The 23,479-nt window shown below is 42.3% G+C and overlaps 1 protein-coding gene across 1 annotated transcript; it reads right to left on the bottom strand.

The window, feature by feature from the left end:
* Window positions 1–6,570: 6,570 nt before the first annotated feature.
* srek1ip1 (SREK1-interacting protein 1) lies at window positions 6,571–10,397 on the bottom strand. The gene is made up of 5 exons (XM_006791989.3): window positions 10,282–10,397; window positions 8,529–8,576; window positions 8,065–8,217; window positions 7,725–7,800; window positions 6,571–7,413 (listed from the first exon to the last, which is right to left on the bottom strand). The coding sequence occupies exons 1-5, from the start codon at window positions 10,292–10,294 to the stop codon at window positions 7,176–7,178; spliced, it is 528 nt and encodes a 175-aa protein (XP_006792052.2). The 5' UTR covers window positions 10,295–10,397; the 3' UTR covers window positions 6,571–7,175.
* Window positions 10,398–23,479: the final 13,082 nt, after the last annotated feature.

Below are 23,479 nucleotides of genomic sequence, written 5' to 3'. Positions count from 1 at the left end.
GAACTTTTTGCAGTTTATGGGCCAGATACAACACTTTAGAAGAGACAATTTGGTACAGTCGTGGAAGAGCAGAGAAAGCTGACATTAAAACAGTACTTCACATAGTGCAGATTTCATAAGGCTCTCTATTTTGAAGTAAATGGTGAGTCTTTTACCTTTTCTGTCCCCATTTTTGAGTATTGCTCTTGTACAAAATAAATGGTAAGACTGCACAAGGCTAACAAATTTCATGACAGACATTAATACCATCAAAAGGTATTATTATAAAATGGGATTTAAAGATTCTCACACTGTTTTTTAACATGTATTCCCCTCAAACAACTTAAAACATTTATTTCAATGCAAGCCTAAGGCTAGCTACAATGCAAATTAGATTTACATATACAGCACATCTACTTGCTGTGGGTTTGCACAGTTTATGTGTATACTTTAAAGAACCAGTTGTTGAGATGTCTTCAGCCGGGCCACTTAATCTCTAGCTGCTCTTGAGATGCAAAGAGAAACCATTGTGACAAGTGGGTTTCTGGTTTGTATCCCTGTACCAGCTGGGAAACTGTCAGGGGAAAATGAGTAAGATGCTCTGTACGCTCAAAAACCACAGTTGAGATGCCAACAAGCAAGGCACCGAACCCTGTAGTTGCTCCAGTTTAACCAGTAAAACTTTCAGGCGAGTATGTGAACTTGGAATTTGCCTTAAACGAAACAAAAATAGATCCTAATTTTCCGAGAATACTAAACATACTGGAATGTGCTTAAAATGATGCTTTCTTTGTAAACTTCACATCCTTGCATCCAAGACTAAATGACTTAAAGGACATTTGAAACAAGAAAGAAAGAAAAAACAAAAAGAAAGAAAGAAAAGAGATGACGTGTGTGTCAGAGTTCTTTTTTCCTACTATGATGTACAGTGACAATGTACCAGAACTAAGAATAACCATCCTGATGATGTTCAAGCCATCATGTGCCCCTCTGGCCTTGTTTGACAGCTCTTTCAAACAAATGGACAGAAACCCCCCACAGAACAGAACAAAGGCGCACAAGACTTTCCATATAAATGTGCAGTGGAAAGAACACTAAAACCAATGTAAAAGTGAGCAGATGTGCCCAACACAGAGATGACACCATGTCACTGGTGTTTGAAAAAGCCACATGTGTCTGATGTCGGGGATGTGTAAAAAACGTCTATCGTCATTCGAGTAGTACAGAGGAAAGGATCTGTGCTGTGGTGCTGAAGCTGAAGGGTCTCTTGCCATTTTCTTTCCTGTTGGTAAGATGTCTGGGGTGCTGCTCCTGCCACCTTCTGGACCATTTTTTGGGACACATGCAATGCATCAAATAAAGAAGAAAAGAGAAAAAGAAAACAGAGAGAGGGTGATGTGTATTTCCTGCCTGTTCCTTAAAAGGGAGAAGTTAAAGATTTTAAGAGAGAGAGTCTTTGAAGATAACAACAATAAAATTTTCATTTAAATAAAACCTCACATTATGGAACACAAGGAAGATATAAGTTAAAAAAAAATACTTCTAAAATGTGAACTTTGTAGCCCTGACCTCCTCATGAAGGCTATTCCACAGCCCTACTTCAAATGCCATATCCCCTTTCTTTATCAAGCTGGATTTTAAAATGGCAATAAATGATACGTACTAGGACCTTATAGTGGCTGGAAGGCACATGCTGGTATAAAAGATCACACATCTTGGAGGAAGAGGTTTGAGGGTGTCTCAAATAGCTGATAATCGCTTATTATCAATTTTGTAAGAAACATCTAGCCAGAGTAACGCTACAGGGTAAAAATGCAGCCAGTTTTTCTTTTTTCTCTCTGACATGATGAAACCAGGAGAAGAAATATTTGATCAAAATGAAGGTAAAGACCATTTAATCTCAATTTTTTTCTGTATTTAACTGCAGGTAATTTGGTGACGTGCGTTCATAGATGTTTTGATTCCAGCTCGGCATTTTAGCAAGCTCACTGCATGGAAAGATCTGAGAGAAATCAAAAGAAAGCTATTAAAAATATAATTTGTGTTAAAGGAAGTCTCTTTATTTCACAAATATAATACTAAGAGGACATGTTAAGGCTACAAGTATTAGAAGATTCCCGATGTCACCAGGACTAATGTGGAAAACCATGCTGAAATAAAATGATGCAGAAGTAATGCAGTGAGTAGAGAAAGATCAGAAGGATCCACGGCTTAAAGGATCAGGGCGTACACATCCATGATCTGACTGACCCATATTCCAGAGCCAGGAAACTTGTCCTCACCATCACCACCACCACCACCACCTCCACAGGCAACCTCATCCAACACAGGTTAGCTGCAGAGAGCCTACTGGTCATGATCCAATGTGACCCAGTGTTAATTCCCTGGTGAAAGCCACCCAGTCAGTCCAGCGATGCCTCAAAACCTCAAGGTTTATATGAACAAGCTCCACTCTGAATGGGAACCCAGGAACTAGGCCGGTAATAACAGACCTCAGGAAAAGAAAAAGTTTTGACCAAAGAGAGAGCGGTGAACAGGGACTCACCCCGTTTGCCTGCTCGTTTTCTCTCCCTGCAGGTTTTTGGGAAAATGTCGAACACGCTTCCTGTAAAACTATGTAGTATTTATTACAACCTTTAGTTTTTGATGGCTGGGGTCATGTAGCCTGCTGTCTATTTATCCTAGAGGTCATTTACTACTGGTTTTTGGGGCCAGGAGAGGAAGAAGGGAACGAAATCTAAGATGCAGGAACTAAATTGGTAGCAAATATATAGCTTCCAACTTGTCCATTGGCCGTGATGCATTTTTCAAGCGCTGTGCTCCAAGATGCGGGGACGGCTTGCCTCTGAAATAATATTTCAACAGTGGTTACAGATGCGAAACCGGTGCCATCTCTCAGTTTGGGCTGCTCCCACCAAAGTGCAGCATAAGGGATTTTAATTTTATTCCTGGGAAGATATTATGCTTTGCTGTGAAGGGGTGGTGATCATAAGGTTAAGAGAGGCATACTCATAACCAAAGGGTTGCATGTTTTAATTTCCAGGCTGAATAGCATAGGGTATGCCATTGCAACGCCTTTAAGTCAGCCCCTAGTCCAGTGCACTACTGCAAACGTTGTCATCGATCAGATACCAAGTAAATACAGAGCTCCAAACTGCCAATACAATAATGCAACAATACACAGCTTTCAGCTTTTCATGTATTTTTTTAACCGGACCTTTTCTGGACACGTGGGATGTTAATGTGCCTGTCTCTAAAGCATGTCGAGTCAGCTTCTGTTGTTCAAATGTGCTAAAGTAGACATGACAGTGAACACACAAAGGTTCAGACATTTTTAACTATGCATATTGGAGGTATGTTTTTTCATTTTCAAAAAACACAATTTATTTAAAATCATTCAGTGTGCTACATATGCCTGTTTTCTGCAAGCACCTAATCGGCCCAAACTCATCTTAACACCACTGTACTGTACTTGTTTCTGTTGTTTTCAATTACAGCTGAGTACCACCTAATTGTGGGCGGGGTAAGTATAGCAACCTGACCTGAAAGTCCAGTGAAGTCATTCGTATGCAACAAAAAACACAGGGAAACAATGGTGGTTATGTAGGCAATGCTATATCCAGTTGTAAACATCTGCATCCTGTTACTGGACCACGGTGGAGGTTGGTGTGTAGCCATTTGCCTCGTTGCCCAGTTTCAAAACTGGCGGGTCTGATTCTTGTGAAGAAGTCACTCTCCAGTGACATCACTCCCTGGCCAATCAGTGGCATGGAGTCTGTTGACATCAATGTTTGAGCTCCCACCAAAGTAGGTACCTGGTACCAGGTACTATAACCCAGAGAAGAACCCAAAAAAACTGATTCAAGTCAACCTGAGTTGTGTCAAGTAGGTACAAGTACTGAAATTAGAGGATAGAACCAAAGTATCTATCCTTATCACGCTAGTGTCAGTCTGACAGATAGATGCTATCGATTTTTGGATGGCTTCACCACCTCTACTGACTTCATTAGCAGCCCGTGGTTGCACTTGGCCATTCCTTGAGGGCGTTGCTGGAAAAAAAGCACACGTAAGCTCAAATCCCCCCAAAATGGATAAAAACAGGCATCAGTGCGTGCTTCGAGGTCGCCCAAAGAGGTCTGAAACTGAGCTGCAAAAGTTATACAAACAAATTGAGAAACACATCTTATGTTAATGAGAGATCATTTTCTACCGCTGCAATCATTCAGGCCAGCCATTCAGAAGATGGATTCGCATTAAAGTTCGAGATCAATGCCTCAAAGATATTTACACGAGGGGTGCTGAACGATTGTTCCACTGCAGCTAAACTCTCCAAAAGATGACTTTGACCATCTCATTTTCATTTAAATGGCTTAGCGCAGTCCCATTTGCTCTCTGCATTCCTACAGCCAGACAGGCTCACTAAAAACCAATGAGCTGAAGAAAATAGGAAAGCCTCGTTGTAGTCTTATACAAACAGCATATGGTTTGTGCCATGCCGCTGCACACAGCAGCACTCCTTAAACTTTATTTGCTCCTCGGTATCAAGTTGTCCTCTTGCCATCTGTGCAATCATGAAGTTTCACACTCTCGAAGTTTCTTTTGTCAAAGCACCTTCAAGAGAACACGAGCAATATTCAGGTGTCACAACTGAGTGTTTCCTACACGCGCAACTTGATTTTATTAGTATTATTCTAAGGACCGTGGGCATTACTATAATAATCATGTCAGCTTGCATTCTGTAGCTCCTGAACACATTACCAGCTATTTGTCTGTTGATTTTCCGAGCATATGCAAGACACACAGTGAGCCTGTGCCATGTATTAAACTGCAAATCCATTATCTCAGATGCCCCCCTCGGGAATCAAACATGGCAACCCCGAATTTCCATAAATTCTCCACTGATTGCTCGTCTGTCTTCACTTAGTTGTTAGCGGCATCTGAACATCATTTGGCTGTTTTGTTTTTATTAAGGAGGGGAAAATGGCTCTCGAGATCTATAAAAAAAAGAGAGATAAAGTCGGGATATGTCTGATCATAACATCAGGCTCTGATCGGTAGCCATGCACGTAGCTGACAGGATGTTACAGATGTTTAAAAACTCCCCCCACCCCCCGTTTTCCCCCATGGCAAGATGAAATTAATGGCCTATTTATAAACACTTGTCACACAGCCCAGATAAACCAAGGTTCTGTGGGTGTTTGTACTCCCTCATATCTTATTGACACCCTGGAAGAAGAACAATGGCATGAAGGCCGATGGTGCTAGAGCCATAACAGGGTCTGCAGAGAGCCCCAGCCATCATGCTGACAGTTTGTCCTCCTGAGGGCACATAATAGTTATTCTTGTGAGAGGAAAGACTGCGATATAAATAGGGACACCCTTTCTTTATCAAATGCCCTCTAAACAATGTGTGTAAAAAATAAGAATCTGCTCGACAAAGACTAAGTCCACTGGATGGAATTTAGAGCAAGTGAAGGAGATCATGATTTTTACAGCTTTTTTTTTTTTTTACTGATAAAGACCCCCATGGCCCTTCATACTACACCAAAGCAATTAAGTAACTGATAACTGGCACTAAAGTTCCTTTTTTTCACTACGGGCTATAAAATTTTCAGTTTTGGCACTACAGTTGAAAAAAGGGGGGTTTCTCTGAATTAATAAAAACTTTCAGTTTTATAATTACAGGACTGTCTGGGAAATGACTTATAAGAACACTTGCTGTTTTATACACTAATTCTTACAGTTTAAGTCCAAAGAGTCATGCTGACTGAATTCCTTCTTCACAGCGGGCAGCATTTCTTTAGAAAAACTGTGACAAACTTGCTATTTTTCTTATATCATATGTGTGATATATAAAACACGAAGTTCTCAGGGATTAAATGTTTACTTAAACTTGAGATCAAAGGTGGCTGCATGTGGCCCACGACGTAAACTGAGTTTGACACCCGTGTTCTAAACATTTACCGCATCAGAGCGAGACTGACACGGGTGCCTGTTGCACTGAGGAGCCCTGCCAAGGAGTGTTGTTACTCAGCTACTTCAGGATTATTTGGCAAATCAAGCAAGAGTCAGCAAGTCCTTTTGCCTGGATCCACTTGACACCATCAGAAGACATGATGCCAGTAACTTGAGGTGATTCGGCTCACTTTCTGAAATTTCAAAACACAATTATGAAGCGTGATCTGTTTAACCCTCTATGCTCGTTTGTCAGATTGAAGAAGTCATTTGTCACCTTCGTTTCATATAATTTCCTTTTATCCATTCGCATTTTTGTTTTATTACTCACAATTATTCCTGAAAAATTCTCACATTTTGATATTAAGCAGCCTGCCAAACTAAGAACAAAATATCAGCGTCAAAGTTTACATCTTAAAGATTACTGATCACCGTCCCTGCTTTGGCAATTCAGCTGGCTTATTTCACATTTTAGGCATGTTGCTGCCCTCTACCTGCCACAAGACTGTACTGTACCCTCTTTGTTTTTGATTAAAAAAATAAAATCAAGCTGCAAAAGGCTTGTATCTCTTGTGAGCATCATAATCATGTCATATCGAAAGAAGACATTTTTCAAAAACAGGAAACAGTTCCACATAAACTGATACGAATATAAAATTTTATTACAACAGAAGAAGTAAATGGTGAATATGAAATGAAGCTCTATCAATAGGTAGGGTAAAGTATGCAAAATTGATATTTGTGATGTGAAACTCTTCTAAAATACAGATGGTTTTCAGTAAGAGGTGGATGAGTAAAACAAATCTGACAATCACATTACAGTAAGACAGTAAAATGATTGTAAAGTAACTCTATTTGAAGTTTCTTGATTGGACTTAAAAGCTTCCATTACTGTAACGATTTCTGACTACAGCTATACATTTAAACATCACAAATGACACTTGTGACATTGCATAAAGCCTGAAAAAACAAAGAGAAACTACAGCAGGGGATGATCCTTAGTTTTGTGCATGTTTTCCTGAACACGTCAAAAAAACGTGGGTGAGGTTTGTTAAATTTGCATAAGGTGTCATTGGGTGGCACCACAGAACACAAATTCACATTTTAATTCCTCGTCTCGCTAATGAAACACCTATATACAACAAGATGAGGTGCCTTATTTATGACTGCCACTAAATACTACTTTTTATGGGCTGCAGAATAAATATGTTGGACATCCAAAAGCTGCAAAGTTACTTGGTTCAGTCACTTTCTGAGGAGTCACTTGAGCTGGAAGAGGAAGAAGACTCGTGTTTCCTTTTCTTCTGTCTTTTTTTGTGATGCTTCCCGTGCTCTTTTTTGTTCTTTTTGCTTTTCTTCTTTTGGCTTTTTATTTTCTTTTTCTTCTTTCTACGCTCCTCATCAGAGGAAGAGCGCGACCTGCTGCGCTTCTTTTTCTTTTTTGAAAGCTCCTCCTCGTCGCTCGATGATGAATCAGATCTAAGTAAATACGAAAAGTATTAAAAGACAAAAACAAATCAAACAACTCAGTTTATCTATGAAGGTAAACACACTTTCATTTCAGAAAAGCGGGCAAATAAACTTCAAAGGTAATAAATATATACCGAGTCTGACTTATGCAAGTAGTGCAAGTAAATACTCAGGCACAATAAATACAAGGATGACAGCAGTGGAGTACAAGTGTGTTACAACACTCTCATAGCTCTATCTTAATACATCAACTCATATAATATGAACATTAAACATGTGCAAACAAGTAGACTGGGACATCAGAAAAATATTTAGGTTACCTCTTTCTTGACTTTCTGTCTTTGCTCTTCTTCCGTTTTCGTCTTCTTTTTCTATCATCATCGCTGTCATGGGAACCTACCATGCAAAAGCAGCACCTTTAATCTCATAACTAAGAGGCCTCATCAAAAATAAATAAATACAAATAAAAAGCTAATAAAATAACTGCTGTCCAATTGCAAAAATCCAAACTTTTGATTTTATTTAGGCTCCAGCTTGTATTGATGTTGATTGGATGCTGAATTATGTAAAACTGCTGTATTTATTGCAAATTGCCTTGCAGTAAATAATTGCATATTTTAAAAGCTTACAGAAAACAAGGGCAGGTGCATCAGTTCTGACCTTTTCGATGCTGGCCGCTTCGCTTCTCGCTGCGTTGAACCTGAGGTTCATCATCTTCACTCTCCTCGCTGCTAGTGCTGCTCACATCCAGAACAATGTCCTTAAGAGGGTCCACTTTAACAAAATTTCGGCACTCAAATGTTAAATGGCCCGCTGAAAGATGAAAGTCAGAGAGAGCGGTAAAGAGCGGTGAGGACACTTTTTATTAACATCTCTGAACCTCAACCTTGAAACTCATAAGAGGACATGCGAATAAGTCAAAAATAAATAAATAACATAATTACAATTTATTTCCAAAATAAATCTGGCTCAAAGGCTGGGTAAGAGGCACCATAAAACAGACTCCGTCCTAACTCTATAAAGTCTATTTTCACTGAGTAAATATTGGGGGTACAAGTACAACAGTATGACATCCACACATCTCTGAAGCTTGTAATAAAACGTGTTGGTTTAATTTTACTTACGATAGCCGCATTTCTTGCACCCAGCTCTGATGTTGTCCTTATTAGGTCCTGTAAGATCGTTAAGAGCTTTTTAATGATTTTCATGCAAGTATGCATTCAAATTCACATTATTATGTAAACTTCTAATTAAATACATATGCCTTTATAAAATGAACATACTGGTTGAGCTCTATATAAAGTGGTGAAAGGGTGATAAAGAATCACCCGCTACTATGCTTTTTAAGCACCCAAAACATACAGTAGGTATACACTCACAGCTACTTTATTAAGTACACTTTGCCAGTGGAGGGCTGGACTGCGTTGTGCCTTCAGACCTGTCTTAATTCTGTATGGCAAAGCTTCAACAAGGTGCTGCAAACATTCCTCAGTGGTTTTGGTCCAGATCGACATGATAGCATCACACAGTTATTGCAGACTTGTCGGCTGAACATTTGTGCCGTGAATCTCCCTATGGAGCCCTACTGGATTGAGATCAGCTGACTATGGAGGCCATCTGAAAACAGTCAACTCATTTTCATCTTCAAGAGACTAGGTTGAGATGATTTGAGTGTTGTAGTGCATTCTCCTGCTGGAAGCAGCTATCAGGAGGCGGGCACACTGTGGTCATCAAGGGGTGGATATGGTTAGAAATTATATTCAGGTAGGCTGTTGCATTATAAAGGGGCCCAAAGTGTACCAAAGAAATATCGCCCACACCATGACACTACCATAACCAGTCTGCACTGTTGATACAGGGCAGTATGGATCCATGTTTTCAAGTTGATTATGCCAAATTTTATTCCTACCGTCTGACAGCTGAAGTGACATCAGACCAGGCAACATTTTTTTCAAATCAGCTATTGTCCAGTTTTGTGCTCTGGGCTCATCTGCATCAAGGTTCAACATGTACGTTCACATGTGCGTTCAGAGATACTCTCCTGCAAACCTTGATTGAATAGCTGTTGCTTTCCCATCAGCTCCAGACCATCTGGCCATTCTCCTCTAACCTCTGGCATTAATAAAGCATTTTTGCTCACAGAACTGCCACTCACTGGATATGAGCTCTTTTTCAGTCCATTCAAAACCCCATAGATTGTTTAGTGTGAGTTTACTGAGTTTAAATACTTTGACCAGCTCATCTGACACTAACAACCACAGCAGACTCAAATTCACATTTCCCCTCATTCTGATCTTCGGTTTGAATTTCAGCAGCTCACCTTAACCATGTCGACCTGACTAAATGCACCAGGTTATTGCTACGTAATTAGCTGCTTGATTATTTACTTTAAAAGGCAACAAGGGTAACATATGTATCTAATAAAGTTACTAATTGAGTGTATATGTTGTGTGATATATTGCTATTATTATTATTATTATTTTACTCTCTCTACTCAACCAAAAAGGAGATAAGCCTAATGCTACTTACAAGAGCTAATCATAACAAAAAGTACTAAAATCGAATCCATTAGTGTTTATATGGAGTATCTCGACATTTACAAGTACTGTGCTTTACGCTATTCTGTGCATCAACCGTAATGTAGCCCCGTGTGCTAAACGTAGCCAAGTTTCTCGCTGGGTTAGTCATTGCACAGACTTCACTTCAAAGGGTTTGTGTTCTTAAAATACGTTAAGCTAACGTAAACGTAAGCCCCACTTTGCGTTACCAATGCCTTAGTTACCCTGTCAGCTCTTACCATTCCAGTGAAAACTACATGAATAATACAACAGAAACTGCGAAGATAAGTAAGTTACACATTTGAAATATAATTCCCACCTGGTACAGCCATCACTGTGTCCACAATAAAGCCCCCAAACAGCAAAACTTATTGTTGTTATAGCGCGAATCAGCCAACAGCGTCCTCACACCAAATACCGTCGACAGGAAACACTTGTTCTAGAAACTACCGCGTTCCCCCTGCTTATGTTCGTGTATTTTTTTCCTACTGACGGCAGGAAAACCAAACTAGTGGCGCATTATCGCCGCCCGACGGAAAGGAGTTGGAGCAGCAGACTGTGTAACATATTTTCACAAGGATTTCTTGTGGAAAAAAAACAAGAAAAAATATAGAAATGTGAATAATCTAAAAATAATGTTCCATTGTCTTCAATGTTTACACTTATATAAACTATGAATAATCTGCCATTGTCAGACCCTGGTGACGCTATAAGAAAAAAAAACCCTGAAATATTTGTACCATGCATGACTGCTTTGCCAGTAAAGCCAGCTGTGGTTTTTGTAAGGGGTTAATTGCAGGCAGCTAGAGTCGGACTGGCAGATGGAAAATGTTGACAGATGCATGGCCCCCAGACATGCTCTCATCATCATGTCTGTGGCTGTGACACAAATGCGCGGATGCACATACACGAAAACAATCTCAGTCCTGATCTTTGATGATGCCACATGCTTTAGCGTGGGCTAGTTTTAATTATGTGATTTACCTTGTTTACTACTGAAATGATGTTCTTTCCACTACACATATGATGCCTCACGGCTCTGAAGTTCAGCCCGGTCAAAGAACTTTTGCACATATTTTTTATTATTAGTTTTTTTTATTATGGAAAATATAGACAAAAGCAAGATATTTAAAGAAAATAATATAAATAAAATAAAATTATAAATGCTAAAAAATACTGTGAAATGAGCCCCCAAACTGAAACTGTTTTTACTTACAGTAACAACTAGCAGAAATTATGATCCATGAACTGCATGACCCAAGTCAAATTAGCTTAATCATAAACTAAAGAAAATAAAACAGATTCTAGAGACTCCTAAAAACAACTTCTTATTATGTAATTTTCAACCTCAAATTAGTTAGTATTTAACATTTCTAATCACCTGAAATTTAGCTTTTATAGGCACAAGTTTCCAACAATAACTCAAATGAATACCGCAGATGAAAGAGAGCCAATAACATAAAACGCAGTGAAGGTTTTCCAAAATGAGTACAGGAAAGCTGGAAATGAATTTGCCCCATTTAACTTCACACTATTTTCAGTTGGGCTGTGGCTAAAAATTCCCCGGTCCTTTAAATGTTGATTACATATCAGATCGAATTAGCAAATACATACATAGAATACATAGAAACAGCTTCTTTGGTGTACTTTAAAGTATACCATTAACAAATAAGCACTAAATGTATACAATAGGCAATATTGAGAGCTGAATATGTACATTAACCTGTTGGAAAGTCTTTTAAATCCTTTTATCCAGGAACCAAATTTAACAAGTACTGAGGCAAGATGAGAAGGGCGAGGAAATTCTACACTGAAAAACACAATATACTGTAGGTGTGTAGTACTCCAGTTCTCCTACTAAAAGTGGGAAATGTTTGGTGGGGGGGGGGGGGGGGGGGGCTGGGAGGAGGAGTTGGCTGTCCGATTGGGGTCTGGAATGTGGGGCCTCCCTGCTGCTGCGGAATCGGGAGCGGTCTGCTTCTCTCCACCCCAGGGAAGAGGGTAACACTACCTGGGTCTGTCATGGTCTGTGGTGGGTGGCTGGAATTTCCATAAGGCTCCTGAACCTACCTGGGATCCGTCCCTGGGCAGGGCCACCTCCTCCAGCTCCTGCACACCTGGAGCCTATTGCAGGCAATCAAGCCAGAGGGAATTAAGCCACACGTTGATGTTCATTCACTGCCAGTTCGTCATCAACCCATTTGCTGGATTCACCTTGGCTCACGCTCCACCTCCGGACTCAGCATACCAAGCAATCATTTTGAAAATCACTCTGTGCCTCACCTGCCTGCCCTCCTGCCATCACACTCCATCTGAAGACCCCGCATCTCAGGTCAGCCTTGCCACGCCACTCAGCTCCCTGGATTCTCATCACCCCCCTCTCAACACTCTGTGTCCCCTACTGCAAGTAAGAATTGCTATACTTACAACTTACCACTTCAGAGCTACCTCCACTACCTCCATAACTCCACTGTCTTCTCTCTTCAGTGTGACTGTTCCCTGCTCAGCTCCACTCTGTATCTGAGGCCCCGTTCCCTCGCCCTAGCCACGTTTCCCAGGCCACGCCACGTCAAACTTCACGTCTGGTTGTTTTTTGTCCTTGCTATGTTTCTAGCGCTTAAGCCTAATAAATTATTGTTACACCATCTGCTGTCTCTGCTCTGGGTTTCTGCACCTGAGTCCTGTTCAGTACAGACCACTCGGTCCCGTGACAGCACGAACTGGCCAGAAAATGGACTCAGCAGACCCAGTACGTGCAGCAGTCTCCAAGCAGGGAGCCATTTTAGGGGCTCATGAGCAAGCGTTGCAGGCCCTCGACACCCGGTGCCAAGCCATAGGCGAGACTCAGGCTAAGATCTTAGCTTCCCTGCAGGAAATTTAGTCAGCTCTTTCCACAACTCCCTACCCGTCCTCGGCGTCTCCTGCACCCGTGGCAGAACCTCCCCAGTCTTCCCCAGCTCAGGCCACTCCTTCAGGCTCAGTTTTCCACGATGCTGCATTCCCAGAACCCGAGCCTTACTCCGGGGAGAAGGGAGAAGGGAGAAGAGAAGTACTTCCTTTCTACTAGAATGTTCTCTCGCATTCACACATTCTCCCCGTTCTTTTGCTAGTGATTCAGCTCGGGTAGCATATCTGGTGGCTAAGCTTCAGCCTATGCAAATCAGCCGATCTCGTCTCACACCAGAGGAAAGAGAGCGACGGCTTCGGTCGAGTGCATGTTTTTACTGTGGCTCAGTGGAGCATAGGTTAGCACAGTGCCTGGTTTGGCCAAAAAGCTCCGCCTGCTGGTAATTTCGGGGATACAGAACTTGGAACTCTTTCAGTTCCAAACCCCAGTTAATTCTACCAGTCACCCTTTGTCTAGATCAGGTTTCTCACCCTCTCCACGCTCTCGTTGATTCTGGAGCAGAGCAAAATTTAATTGATTTAGCTCTTGCTAGACGCCTTCAGTTGCCACTCAAAACACTCAATCCTCCCATCCCTGTTACTGCATTGAACAATCAAATATTCTCTCGGATAACCCATCAGGCCGGCCCCGTAACCCTTGTCACCTCTGGAAACCACCGTGAAGCCATTACTTTGTTCACCTTCTCGTCGCCTGATTCACCACTCATCTTAGGCTACCCCTGGCTAAAGAAACTCAACCCTCACATAGACTGGTCTGGGAGTAAAATCGCTAGTTGGAGCCTTTTTTTGTCTAGCCCACTGCCTCATGTCCACCCTACCGCCAGGTTCCCCTGACACTAACACCTCAGAAACAGATCCCGTCGACCTCACCCTCATCCCACCCGAGTATCATGACCTCCAAGAAGTCATTGCCACCTCACAGACCTTATGACTGTGCTATCGACCTTCTACCTGGTGCTCCGCTTCCCTCTAGCCGGCTATTCAACATCTCCAGACCCGAAAGAGAGTCCATGGAAAAGTATATCCACGAGTGAAAAAGAAGGATAAATCACTCTGTCCATGCATTGACTACAGAGGGTTAAATGAAATCACCATTAAAAACAAATATCCATTACCCCTTATCAGTTCAGCCTTTGAACCCCTCCATGGAGCCACCATATTCATCAAACTGGATCTGGTCCGCATTAGGGAGGGGGACGAATGGAAAACGGCTTTCAATACGCCCCTAGGTCATTTTGAGTATTTGGTCATGCTGTTTGGGTTATCCAATGCCCCCGCTGTCTTTCAGAACCTGGTCAACGATGTGTTCCGTGATTTCCTGAACCGGTTTATCTTGATGACATACTCATTTTCTCCAAAACCCCCCAGGAACACCATGTCCACATCCGAGCAGTCCTCCAACGCCTCCTGGAAAACAGACTTTATGTCAAAGCCGAGAAATGTGAGTTTCATGCACAATCCGTCACCTTTCTTGGCTATATACTTGCATTGGGGCAGGTGAAGACTGATCCAGCCCATTCTGGAGTGGCCCACGCCCACGTCATGCAAGCACCTACAACATTTCCTTGGCTTCGCCAATTTCTACTTGAGGCTTATTCACAACTACAGCCAGGTAGCCACTCTCACTACACTCACATCCACCAAAAGACAGTTCATCTGGGCACCTGAATCTGAGGCAGCATTCAGTAGACTCAAATGACTATTTACCTCAGCTCCAGTGTTGTGTCACCCAGACCACTCCAAGCCATTCGTTCTGGAGGTTGACGTGTCCGATGTTGGCGTCGGAGCTGTCCTCTCACAGCATTCAGGACCCAAGGGCAAGTTACACCCATGCGCTTTTTTTCGCGTCGACTCTCATCAGCTGAACGCAACTATGATGTAGGAGACAGAGAGTTGCTGGCTATTAAGTTAGCCCTGGAAGAGTGGCGTCACCTATTGGAAGGAGCTGAACACCCATTCACCATCTTCACAGATCATAAAAACCTTACTTATCTCAAAACTGCCAAGTGTCTAAACGCCCGCCAGGCCCGTTGGTCTCTGTTCTTTGATCGCTTCAAGTTTGCCATCTCTTTCCGTCCAAGTTCCAAGAACACCAAGGCCAATGCCCTGTCTCGTCTTTACGACCCAGACGCTGAACCCACTGAACCAGCTCCTGTGCTTCCTACCTCCTGCCGCGTGGCGTCTTCATCCTGGGTCATAGAGGAATCCATCCAGCGAGCATTACAGGACGAGCCAGACCCTGGCACAGGTCCTCCAGGTCGCTGCTTTGTTTCCGCAGCAGCCCGTTCGGCTGTAATTAAGTGGGCACATACCTCCAGGTTTTCCGGCCATCCTGGAATCAGCCGCACCATCGCACTACTATGTTGTCACTTCTGGTGGGCAACTCTGGAGCGTGATGTGCGGGAATACGTCTCTGCCTGTGACATGTGGGCCAGGAACAAGACCCGAAATCAGCGACCCTCCGGTCTTCTACAACCTCTAGCCGTACCTTCCCATCCTTGGTCCCACATTTCCCTGGACTTTGTCACTGGACTGCCTAGGTCAGCAGGTAAAACAGTAATACTCTCTGTGATCGACTAAAGCAGCTCACTTCATTGCCCTGGAAAAACTACCCACTGCCACGGAAACTGCAAGACTGATGATTGACCACGTCTTCAAACTCCACGGAATTCCTGCCGAGGTCACTTCTGACAGGGGACTTCAATTTCCATCCCAGATTTGGAAATCTTTCTGCTCAGCCCTAGGTGCACAAGCCAACCTCAGTTCTGGTTACCACCCTCAAACCAATGGACAGACTGAGAGACTCAACCAAGAACTAGAATCCATGCTCTGCTGCGTGGTTTCCCTTAACCCGGCTACCTGGTCAGCACATCTCCCATGGTTAGAGTATGCGCACAATTCACATATTTCTGCATCCACTGGTCTCTCTCCATTTGAAGTGTCCCTAGGCTATCAGCCTCCCCTATTCCTTGAGGAAGAGGCTGATTTGGCTGTGCCTTCCGTCCAGCACCATCTCCAGCGCTGCCCCCACGTCTGGACTCGGACTCAGGAGGCACTGAAGAAGGCTGCTGCCCACCACCGCCACTATGCGGATTGTCTACGATCACCAGCTCCTCAGTACACTCCAGGGCAGAAGGTGTGGCTATCGGCTAAAGATATTCCCCTTAAGGTTTCCTCCCGCAAGCTGGCTCCTCGGTTTATTGGGCCGTATGTCATCCACTCGGTCATTTCGCCCTCTGCTGTGAATCTCAAGGTTCCTCCCAGTCTACGGATTCACCTAGTTTTTCATGTTTCCCAAGTCAGACCAGTACTGTCATGGTCTGCGGTGGGTGGCTGAAATTTCCATAAGGCTGGGTGCAGTTTTCCCCTCTAGGGGCAAGGGTACCTAGACCTGGGGTATAGAGTTATCTGGGGCTCTCCTCAGCTCTTTCCGGGAGAGTGGCACGGTTGCCATTGGTCTTCATTGGTCTCTTGTGCTCTGAGGGTCTCTGGATGTCTGGAGCCTGGATCTCCTCCATACCTGCTTCCTGCCCTGGAGGACGGGGCAATGGCTCCCCACACCCTCTAGCACATCGTTACATGAAGGAACCTTTTGAATACAAGCGCGCTCATGCTCACAGGTGTACACACGGGTGCTCACAGACATAAACTACACCTTTTTTTTTTTTTTGGCTGCTACCTCAAAGCACACTGTGCACTGTCGATCTTACGTGCTGCAAAATAATATTCAACATTTAGTATTTACTAAATGGATAGCCATCAACAAGCTTGTCTGCATAGGTTCTCAGTCATCCAGTTCATGGTAGTAAATGGTAAATGGACTGGTTCTTATATAAAGCTTTTCTACTCTATCTGAGCACTCAAAGTGCTTTATACAACTAATTTATTCACCCAATTGCACCCGTTCACACAAGCACTTTTTCTAATCTGTTAAGTCTTAGGAGATTGAAAAAAGAAGGCAACTGGACTTCTTTAGATTTGTGAAGACATTTCACCTCTCATCCAAGAGTCTTCTTTGTTCTAAAACAAAAGATGTAGAGTCCCAGGTATTTAACCCTAATGGGGTTTGTCACCTTTGGAGGTGGTCCTGAGGGTCCTTGACCCTCTATTGATCATGTGAATCATCATATGGGTACTTGTGTGAAAAAAAGGTGTGGGTCTTTACCACAACCAGGGATCGCTTTCCAGGTGCTTCAATTCATACCACGACTCAGATGACCTCAATAGGTCACATCATAATTTGGGTGAAAGTCTCAAAGTGATGGTGACAACCCACCCATTTTTTTTTTTTTCACACATTGGGTCACATAGTGGGTCAGTGGCCCTCGGGACCATCTCTAAAGGGGCAAACCCCACAAGGGGATAACTACCCAGGACTCTCTGCCTTTTGTTTTAGAAATGGAGAAGACTATTGAATCAAAAGTGAAGCATATTCTCAAACTAAAATGCCCCAAAGACTATCCACACGCTACTTTCATAATTCTGACTGAATATTTGACCACTTTTCCTGGAAGAATTGGTAAAGTTCATTTAAATTGATTGTTTTCCTAGCAGAGACTCAATGTTCAAGTGTTGTCTTCTGGCTAAATAAGGGTTCTTATAAAAGGAAGGGAAGCAAAATATACATCACAACTCGCTCAAGACTGATTCACGAGTACACAAACAATGACTGACCATGATAATTGTTTCAAATGAAGAAGAAATGGCTTGGAAAGTGGAAGGAGTGACACCATCTTGTGGTCAAACAGAAATAACACAAAGCTCTTTATTTCTCAGACCAGTTTTCGTTTTGGTTGACTCACTTTTCTCCTCATGTTATTGGTATGGATGCTAAAAAAATATAAAGGACAATCATGGCTCATGATAGTTGTGCCTTTAAAAATGTTTGAGGCGTGTTAAAAATGATGTGAAAAATGGTCCTAACAGCAGTAGAATATTCACTCTAAGGATAGTCTTTATCTGAGCTTTTGCAGCAAACCTCTGTGATTCTTTTCAAGGTTTGCCGTTAAGAAGCATCAGTTATTTAACAAGGCTAACGCACACTTCAAAGGAACAGGTTTTATCTCTTTTGGTTTATTGCCTCAAGTGAGAGATTTAAAACAAAGGCTATTTGAGATCAGATCTGTGGAGAAACTTTACAGTAAATAAGCCACTGGAAGATGCAAAGAATTTAATTAGTGGGAAAGACGAAGTGACTCTCACAGTCTGCTTGAATGGAAATTGATGACTAAACAGATAAAAGACCCAATACATAAGTACGAGGGTCAAAGGATTTTACTCTGTGATAAAGAGAAAATTGTCAAAGATGTATTCACTTCTAAAAAACTGATACTATAATTGCGTATCTGAGTTACTGGAAGAAATCATAAAGTCAAGGATGAGGGACTCCTCTGTTGGATATAAATTTATTGTATGATTCATTTTTATATAAGACAGTTATGATTATTCCACATGTCCTTCGTACCATTTCATTGAGGATGATAAAACTATTCCAGTTATTATTATTGTTCCATTTTACACGTTCTTTAGCATCTGTGTTCCAAATATAAGGGGTTGTTATGTTTCAGCTCATCATCGATTTTTGCTCAGTCTTCTGTCATAAACAAGCTCATCTCCATGCAGTAAAAGTAAAAAGCTGTAAAATAATATTTTTTTCCCTCAGGAAACAAATTATTATCACTTTATAACTTTTAAATAAAGATTAAATAAAAATGGGAATTAAAAAGAAAACATGCCATATAATTTGATAATTTGCAGGTATTTTCTTTAAGCATATCTAAGAGTGCCAGTGCATGCAATATGTTTCCAAAAATGATAACGACACAAAAAAAGAAATACCCAAACGCACAAAAACCACTTTGAGCTAAAATAATAATAATAATAAAGTGCAACAGGTTAATGTGCAGAAAATAGAAGGGTTACGTTGCCATCTCTTTATGAAATTCTCCAAATTAGATGAATAATGGGCCTTTACGCACGCACCATTATGAAGTCATTAAAAAACCTTTGGCAACATGTCATGAGATTATGAGTGCAGTTGAAAACAAAACACTGAAACAATTTGTCCTCGGACTCGTTTGCCAGCTTTTGCGTGCGTTCAGATTCATTATTCACGACTTTGTGGCACCAAAACAAGGCAAAGACTGAGCTTCAAACTGTGGCCTTACACAAAGTACTGTGGTGACTCTTTGAGTCCCCCTCCTCCCCCCAACCAGAATCTGGAAATTGGGCTGGGGGCAGCTGAATGTTTAAGTATGAGCAGTTTTTTTCCTCCTAAGGCTTGCTTTAGCAAGATGCTTATTCCCTTTCTATCTACAATACATAACAGCAGCTGTTTTCTGTATAATAACTGCAGACTTTAGCATGTTGTTGGTGCTAAAAGGATTGGACAGAATGATACGGGGGTATTTTTTGAATTTTTGTGTAGCCTCTGCAATATTTTATTCTGAGTGAAAGTTTACACTTCCTGAATTGCTTCCATAGGTCAAATAAATGACAAAGGTTGAAACTCTGAGGGGTTGCTTTAAAGGGTTTTAAATGTATCAGTGCATGAAGTCCCCTGGGTGGTCGAGTGAGCCCCGAAAAGAAATGTCAGCGACAAATTTCTGTATTGCTAATCCACGCGTGAGCTTGCAACCAAAATGGTCAATTTGTAAAACCGAAATAAAAGGCTCTTTACAAGCTGAACGAAAGAAGCAGTCACCTCCGGTGCTGCTGGCATTCCCTGTCTGGTGAGCACCTGGAGAATATTGAGGATACTGCAGAGGATGTTTTTTGGCAGGGGCCTGCCTAGAAAAATAAACCTACGTCTGACCTCAAGCGCCAGTCGTGGAGTCGCCTGACCTAACCAACTGACACAATGTTCTCCCACAAGTACAAGCATCATGCCTGGGTGGCCGTGGGGGGAAAGGGGAACTCTCTCTGGCCCACTTTCAAAAGGAAAAACAAAAGCCAAGAGGAGCTGGAGCTTGACTTTGAATTTATGCTATTTGACTGCGCTGACTGGACTCTGGATTTATTAAAATTAATCTTCTTGGCCTTCACGTACTTTCTTTTATGCTTGAATAAGATTTTTCAAGCTGTTTTGTTTTTTTTTGCACATTGTTCTCAGCAACTGTTTGTTGTGCTTTCCCAAGGTCTTGCCAGCTGAAGAAAAACGCAGCTGGAATTGATTTTTTATTGTGCATGATACTTCTGCTTCTTCTGAGCGTTGTTGCTCTTCCTTGGCCCTCCTGTCCTCCCTCCCCTCCCTCCCTCTGTGCTCTCTTGCTCTCGCACCCTGACTCTTTCCCTGCAAGTGTGATCGCTTCTGTAATGAGGGCTCTTTGATGTGGACTGGATCTAGGGTAAGCAGAGTGCTTAGTTGAGTGGGAGGCAAGGAATGTGAGGCAGGTAGCCTACACCACAGTCGTGTTGATTAGAACTCATCTTCTCTCCCCTCAGACCCGCTCAACAATCCTGAATACAAATGTTTCTCTCTGGGTTTCCACGCTGTCTGCGCTCCCCGATACTGGCTGTTTTCAATCAAATATACCTCTCATTAGCACATATTCGTGTCTTTGCAACATACAGCATCCTCTCACTTGTTTATTCGAGTCTATTCTTTAAACCCTATGTCCCAGTTTGACTCCTTTGAAACCAACTCAGGCTCTTCCTCACAGCCAACTACAAAGCCTGAACCTATGCGAGCTGCTGACAGTCATGTGTCCACAGAGGACACAAAGAGAGAAAAAGACTTTGATTCAGTCCATTGTAGACAGAGAAGATGGGCAGCGCAGGGAGGGAAAACAGGCCCGGCTCTCTGATTTGATGGATGTTTCTGATGTAAACTGGTAAGAAGGTGAGTGCTGGTGCTGCTGGTGCATTTATGTGTGTTTGTCCAAACAAGTGTGTTTCCTTATCCCGCTCCGCATCTGCCTCATACAAAAGATTCAAGCCAAGGCTGCAACATGGTTGTGCTGGAAGGGAAATAGCTTTTCATTTTTGCATCGGGTTATTTATTATGTCTTTGGATATGCCGGCAGTGAGAAAGAAAGTTAATCAGCCACTGTTACAGAAGGCGGTATAAGAGGCAGACTGTAATCACCTGGTGTTTAGAGAAAGTGAAAGAGGCAAAGGTCGAGGAAGTGGATCAGCAAGAAGAAGTAAGTGGAGAAAACTGGGGAGTGGGGGTGTTGAAGACGCTTTTGAGGCGTTGAGTCAAAATGATACTGTTTCTAATTATACTTCTTCTCCATAGATGTTGCTGCACAGGTAAGTCGGTTTTGTGTGTGTGTGTGTGTGTGTGTGTGTGTGTGTGTTTGCGATGTTGCTAAGGGAGCCAGAAGCAGAGCAAAGGTTAGCAAACCAACGATCATTAGGACATTTTTGATGTGGTCACCAAGCGCCCATGAAAGCATTATTTCTATGACATCGTGCAATAGAGTTTTCAGTGCATGCAGTTAAAGTGGTGCTGTACACCTGGGAATAGGTTTAAAGTAATTAACTGTTTTTCTATGTTATGACTTCTTTGGTCCGACATCACAGAGTGGCACGCACATGCAAACATACACTTTTTTTTCAGACTCTCGTACTCGCATGTTTCAGATGTTCACTCCTTGCTAAAGCAGCCTCTTTAATTTACTCATTCAGCATATGAACAAACACACACATGCACACACTCTACAGTCTAATTAGGATAAGCACCATATTCCTTTTATGAGCCTAAGTGGAGCTACTTCTCAAAGCTGTCAGAGTGTTTCTTGTTGAAGTAGCACCCTCTTGCCATAGCTGATGCGAGTGGCCGTCTTAAGGCCAGACCCGGGTATCGGGGGACTTCACCTCTCATTGCTCCCTCCACTCCCCATTTCCAATTCAGTTGCATGCCAGCAATAAAACATTTTATGGCCAGCCTTCCAACTTTTCTGAGATAGGATCCCAGTCACCAGCCCTGCTCATAAATATGGCCTACATCATTTATGTTCCCTTCTTAAATTGATCCAGATCTCTTCTTCATCTGTTTCATGGATGTCACTCTATGAGTATGTGCTCAGAGTAAAGAAAGAAAAAGGGAGGGGGTGGGGGGGATCATATTGGTGACACGGCCAAAATAGATCACAAGCATCATTGCAGACTTAGTTTAATTGTTCCAGCAGTGCTGTCTCTGTTTTTGTCCTCTTTAAGATCTGATCTTGCAGCCAGTCTGTCTTTTCCATCTTTTCCTATTAAATGTCCTGTTTTTTAAAGATGTCCTCTCAAGCATCTGCAGCTTTCACCATCAATATCCTTGGCCCAGGCTGTTTTTCCTCTATCACTGTGTCATCTTGTCTTTTAAACGCTGTCTTTTAAAAGTCAGGGGGAACGATTGGGCTCTTTCTTTTAAAACTGCGGTTTGGTAGTCTGGCACCACCCACACATACATCCTTGCCTCAACAACCTGAACCTGAACATGCCCCCCCCCCCCCTTTCCTTGAATGGCAGAGTCTAGATAATCACTGTAATTTACGCAATCTATACATTAAAAGACACCAGCGTGTTCAAAGCAGAGGAAAGGGACGTTTCAGGGGAATCTGACCCAGGATCCAGATGCTGAAATTAAAGAGCTGTGTGTGTGAAGAGGTATGCATGGAACTGCAGGTTTTCTATACATTAAAAAAAACTACAGTGTTACATGAAATTCTAAATTAAGATATATTCACCATTAGAAAGATATGTTAGCTCTTCATAGTCGATATAAATTCAAAATAAACAATACTACCGTTTCAGCGACAAACAGAAATTATTATTCAGAAGATGGATTCTTTTTAGATTTGCGGAGATTTGTTTTCCTTGTACAGAAAGGATAGAAGGTCTGTTTAAACAGACCACGCAATGGAGGAAGGCCACCCTGCTGCACAGTTTCCGCTGATACATGATCTCAATGTGTGCACAAGTCACCATCTGCTATACTATAAATATCACTTACGTGTACACTCACTCTTCAGCAGAAGCCAAGTTAAGTTCCTGTGACTATTTTACTTGGGTTAAATGAAACATGTCAAACGTCCTACCCTTAAAGGTAGCGAATAGTCCAGATGTACTCCATGCAACACTGAAATAAGACGGATCACAATGTTGCATGTCAAAGAAATTGTTCTCTTGCAGAAGTGAGTTGTTTTTGTTGTGCTTTTCTCTGTTTCCCAAGGAGGCTAAAGTACCACTTGATACATGGATGATCCATGCTGAGTCCTAAGCAGCTACCAGGTGTTTACACTAATTTGACTTTCCCAGCTAGACTTTCTCTCTGGGGCAAACCCATAACAAATGAATACTCAGACATGCTCACACAAGTTTTCCTGCTCTTGCACATGCCACTGGTATTTCCAGTTCATGTGGTGTGGGCTACATCATGTGAGGCCTCTCTACCCAGATTGCTTTTATGATTTTATTGCAGTCTTGATTAGACACATGTGACTAACTGCAAACCAATGTTGGCAACGCATGAGCGGTTGGCAGAAAGCAGTGATCTTCTAGAAGAATTGTAACAACACTGCGTTCAAGAAGGCGGGAGCTGTTCACCGGGAATTTGATGCTTCTGGCCGTGCGGAACAAAGTTGGCCCAGCTCACCTCATTTCACACATTAACTGTTGTG

This window comes from Neolamprologus brichardi, chromosome 15 (genome assembly GCF_056152115.1).
Source record: "Neolamprologus brichardi isolate AB-2024 chromosome 15, ASM5615211v1, whole genome shotgun sequence".
Classification (NCBI taxonomy): domain Eukaryota; kingdom Metazoa; phylum Chordata; class Actinopteri; order Cichliformes; family Cichlidae; genus Neolamprologus; species Neolamprologus brichardi.
The sequence above is the reverse complement of the archived record's forward strand: the minus strand, read 5'-3'. Positions and strand labels throughout refer to the sequence as shown.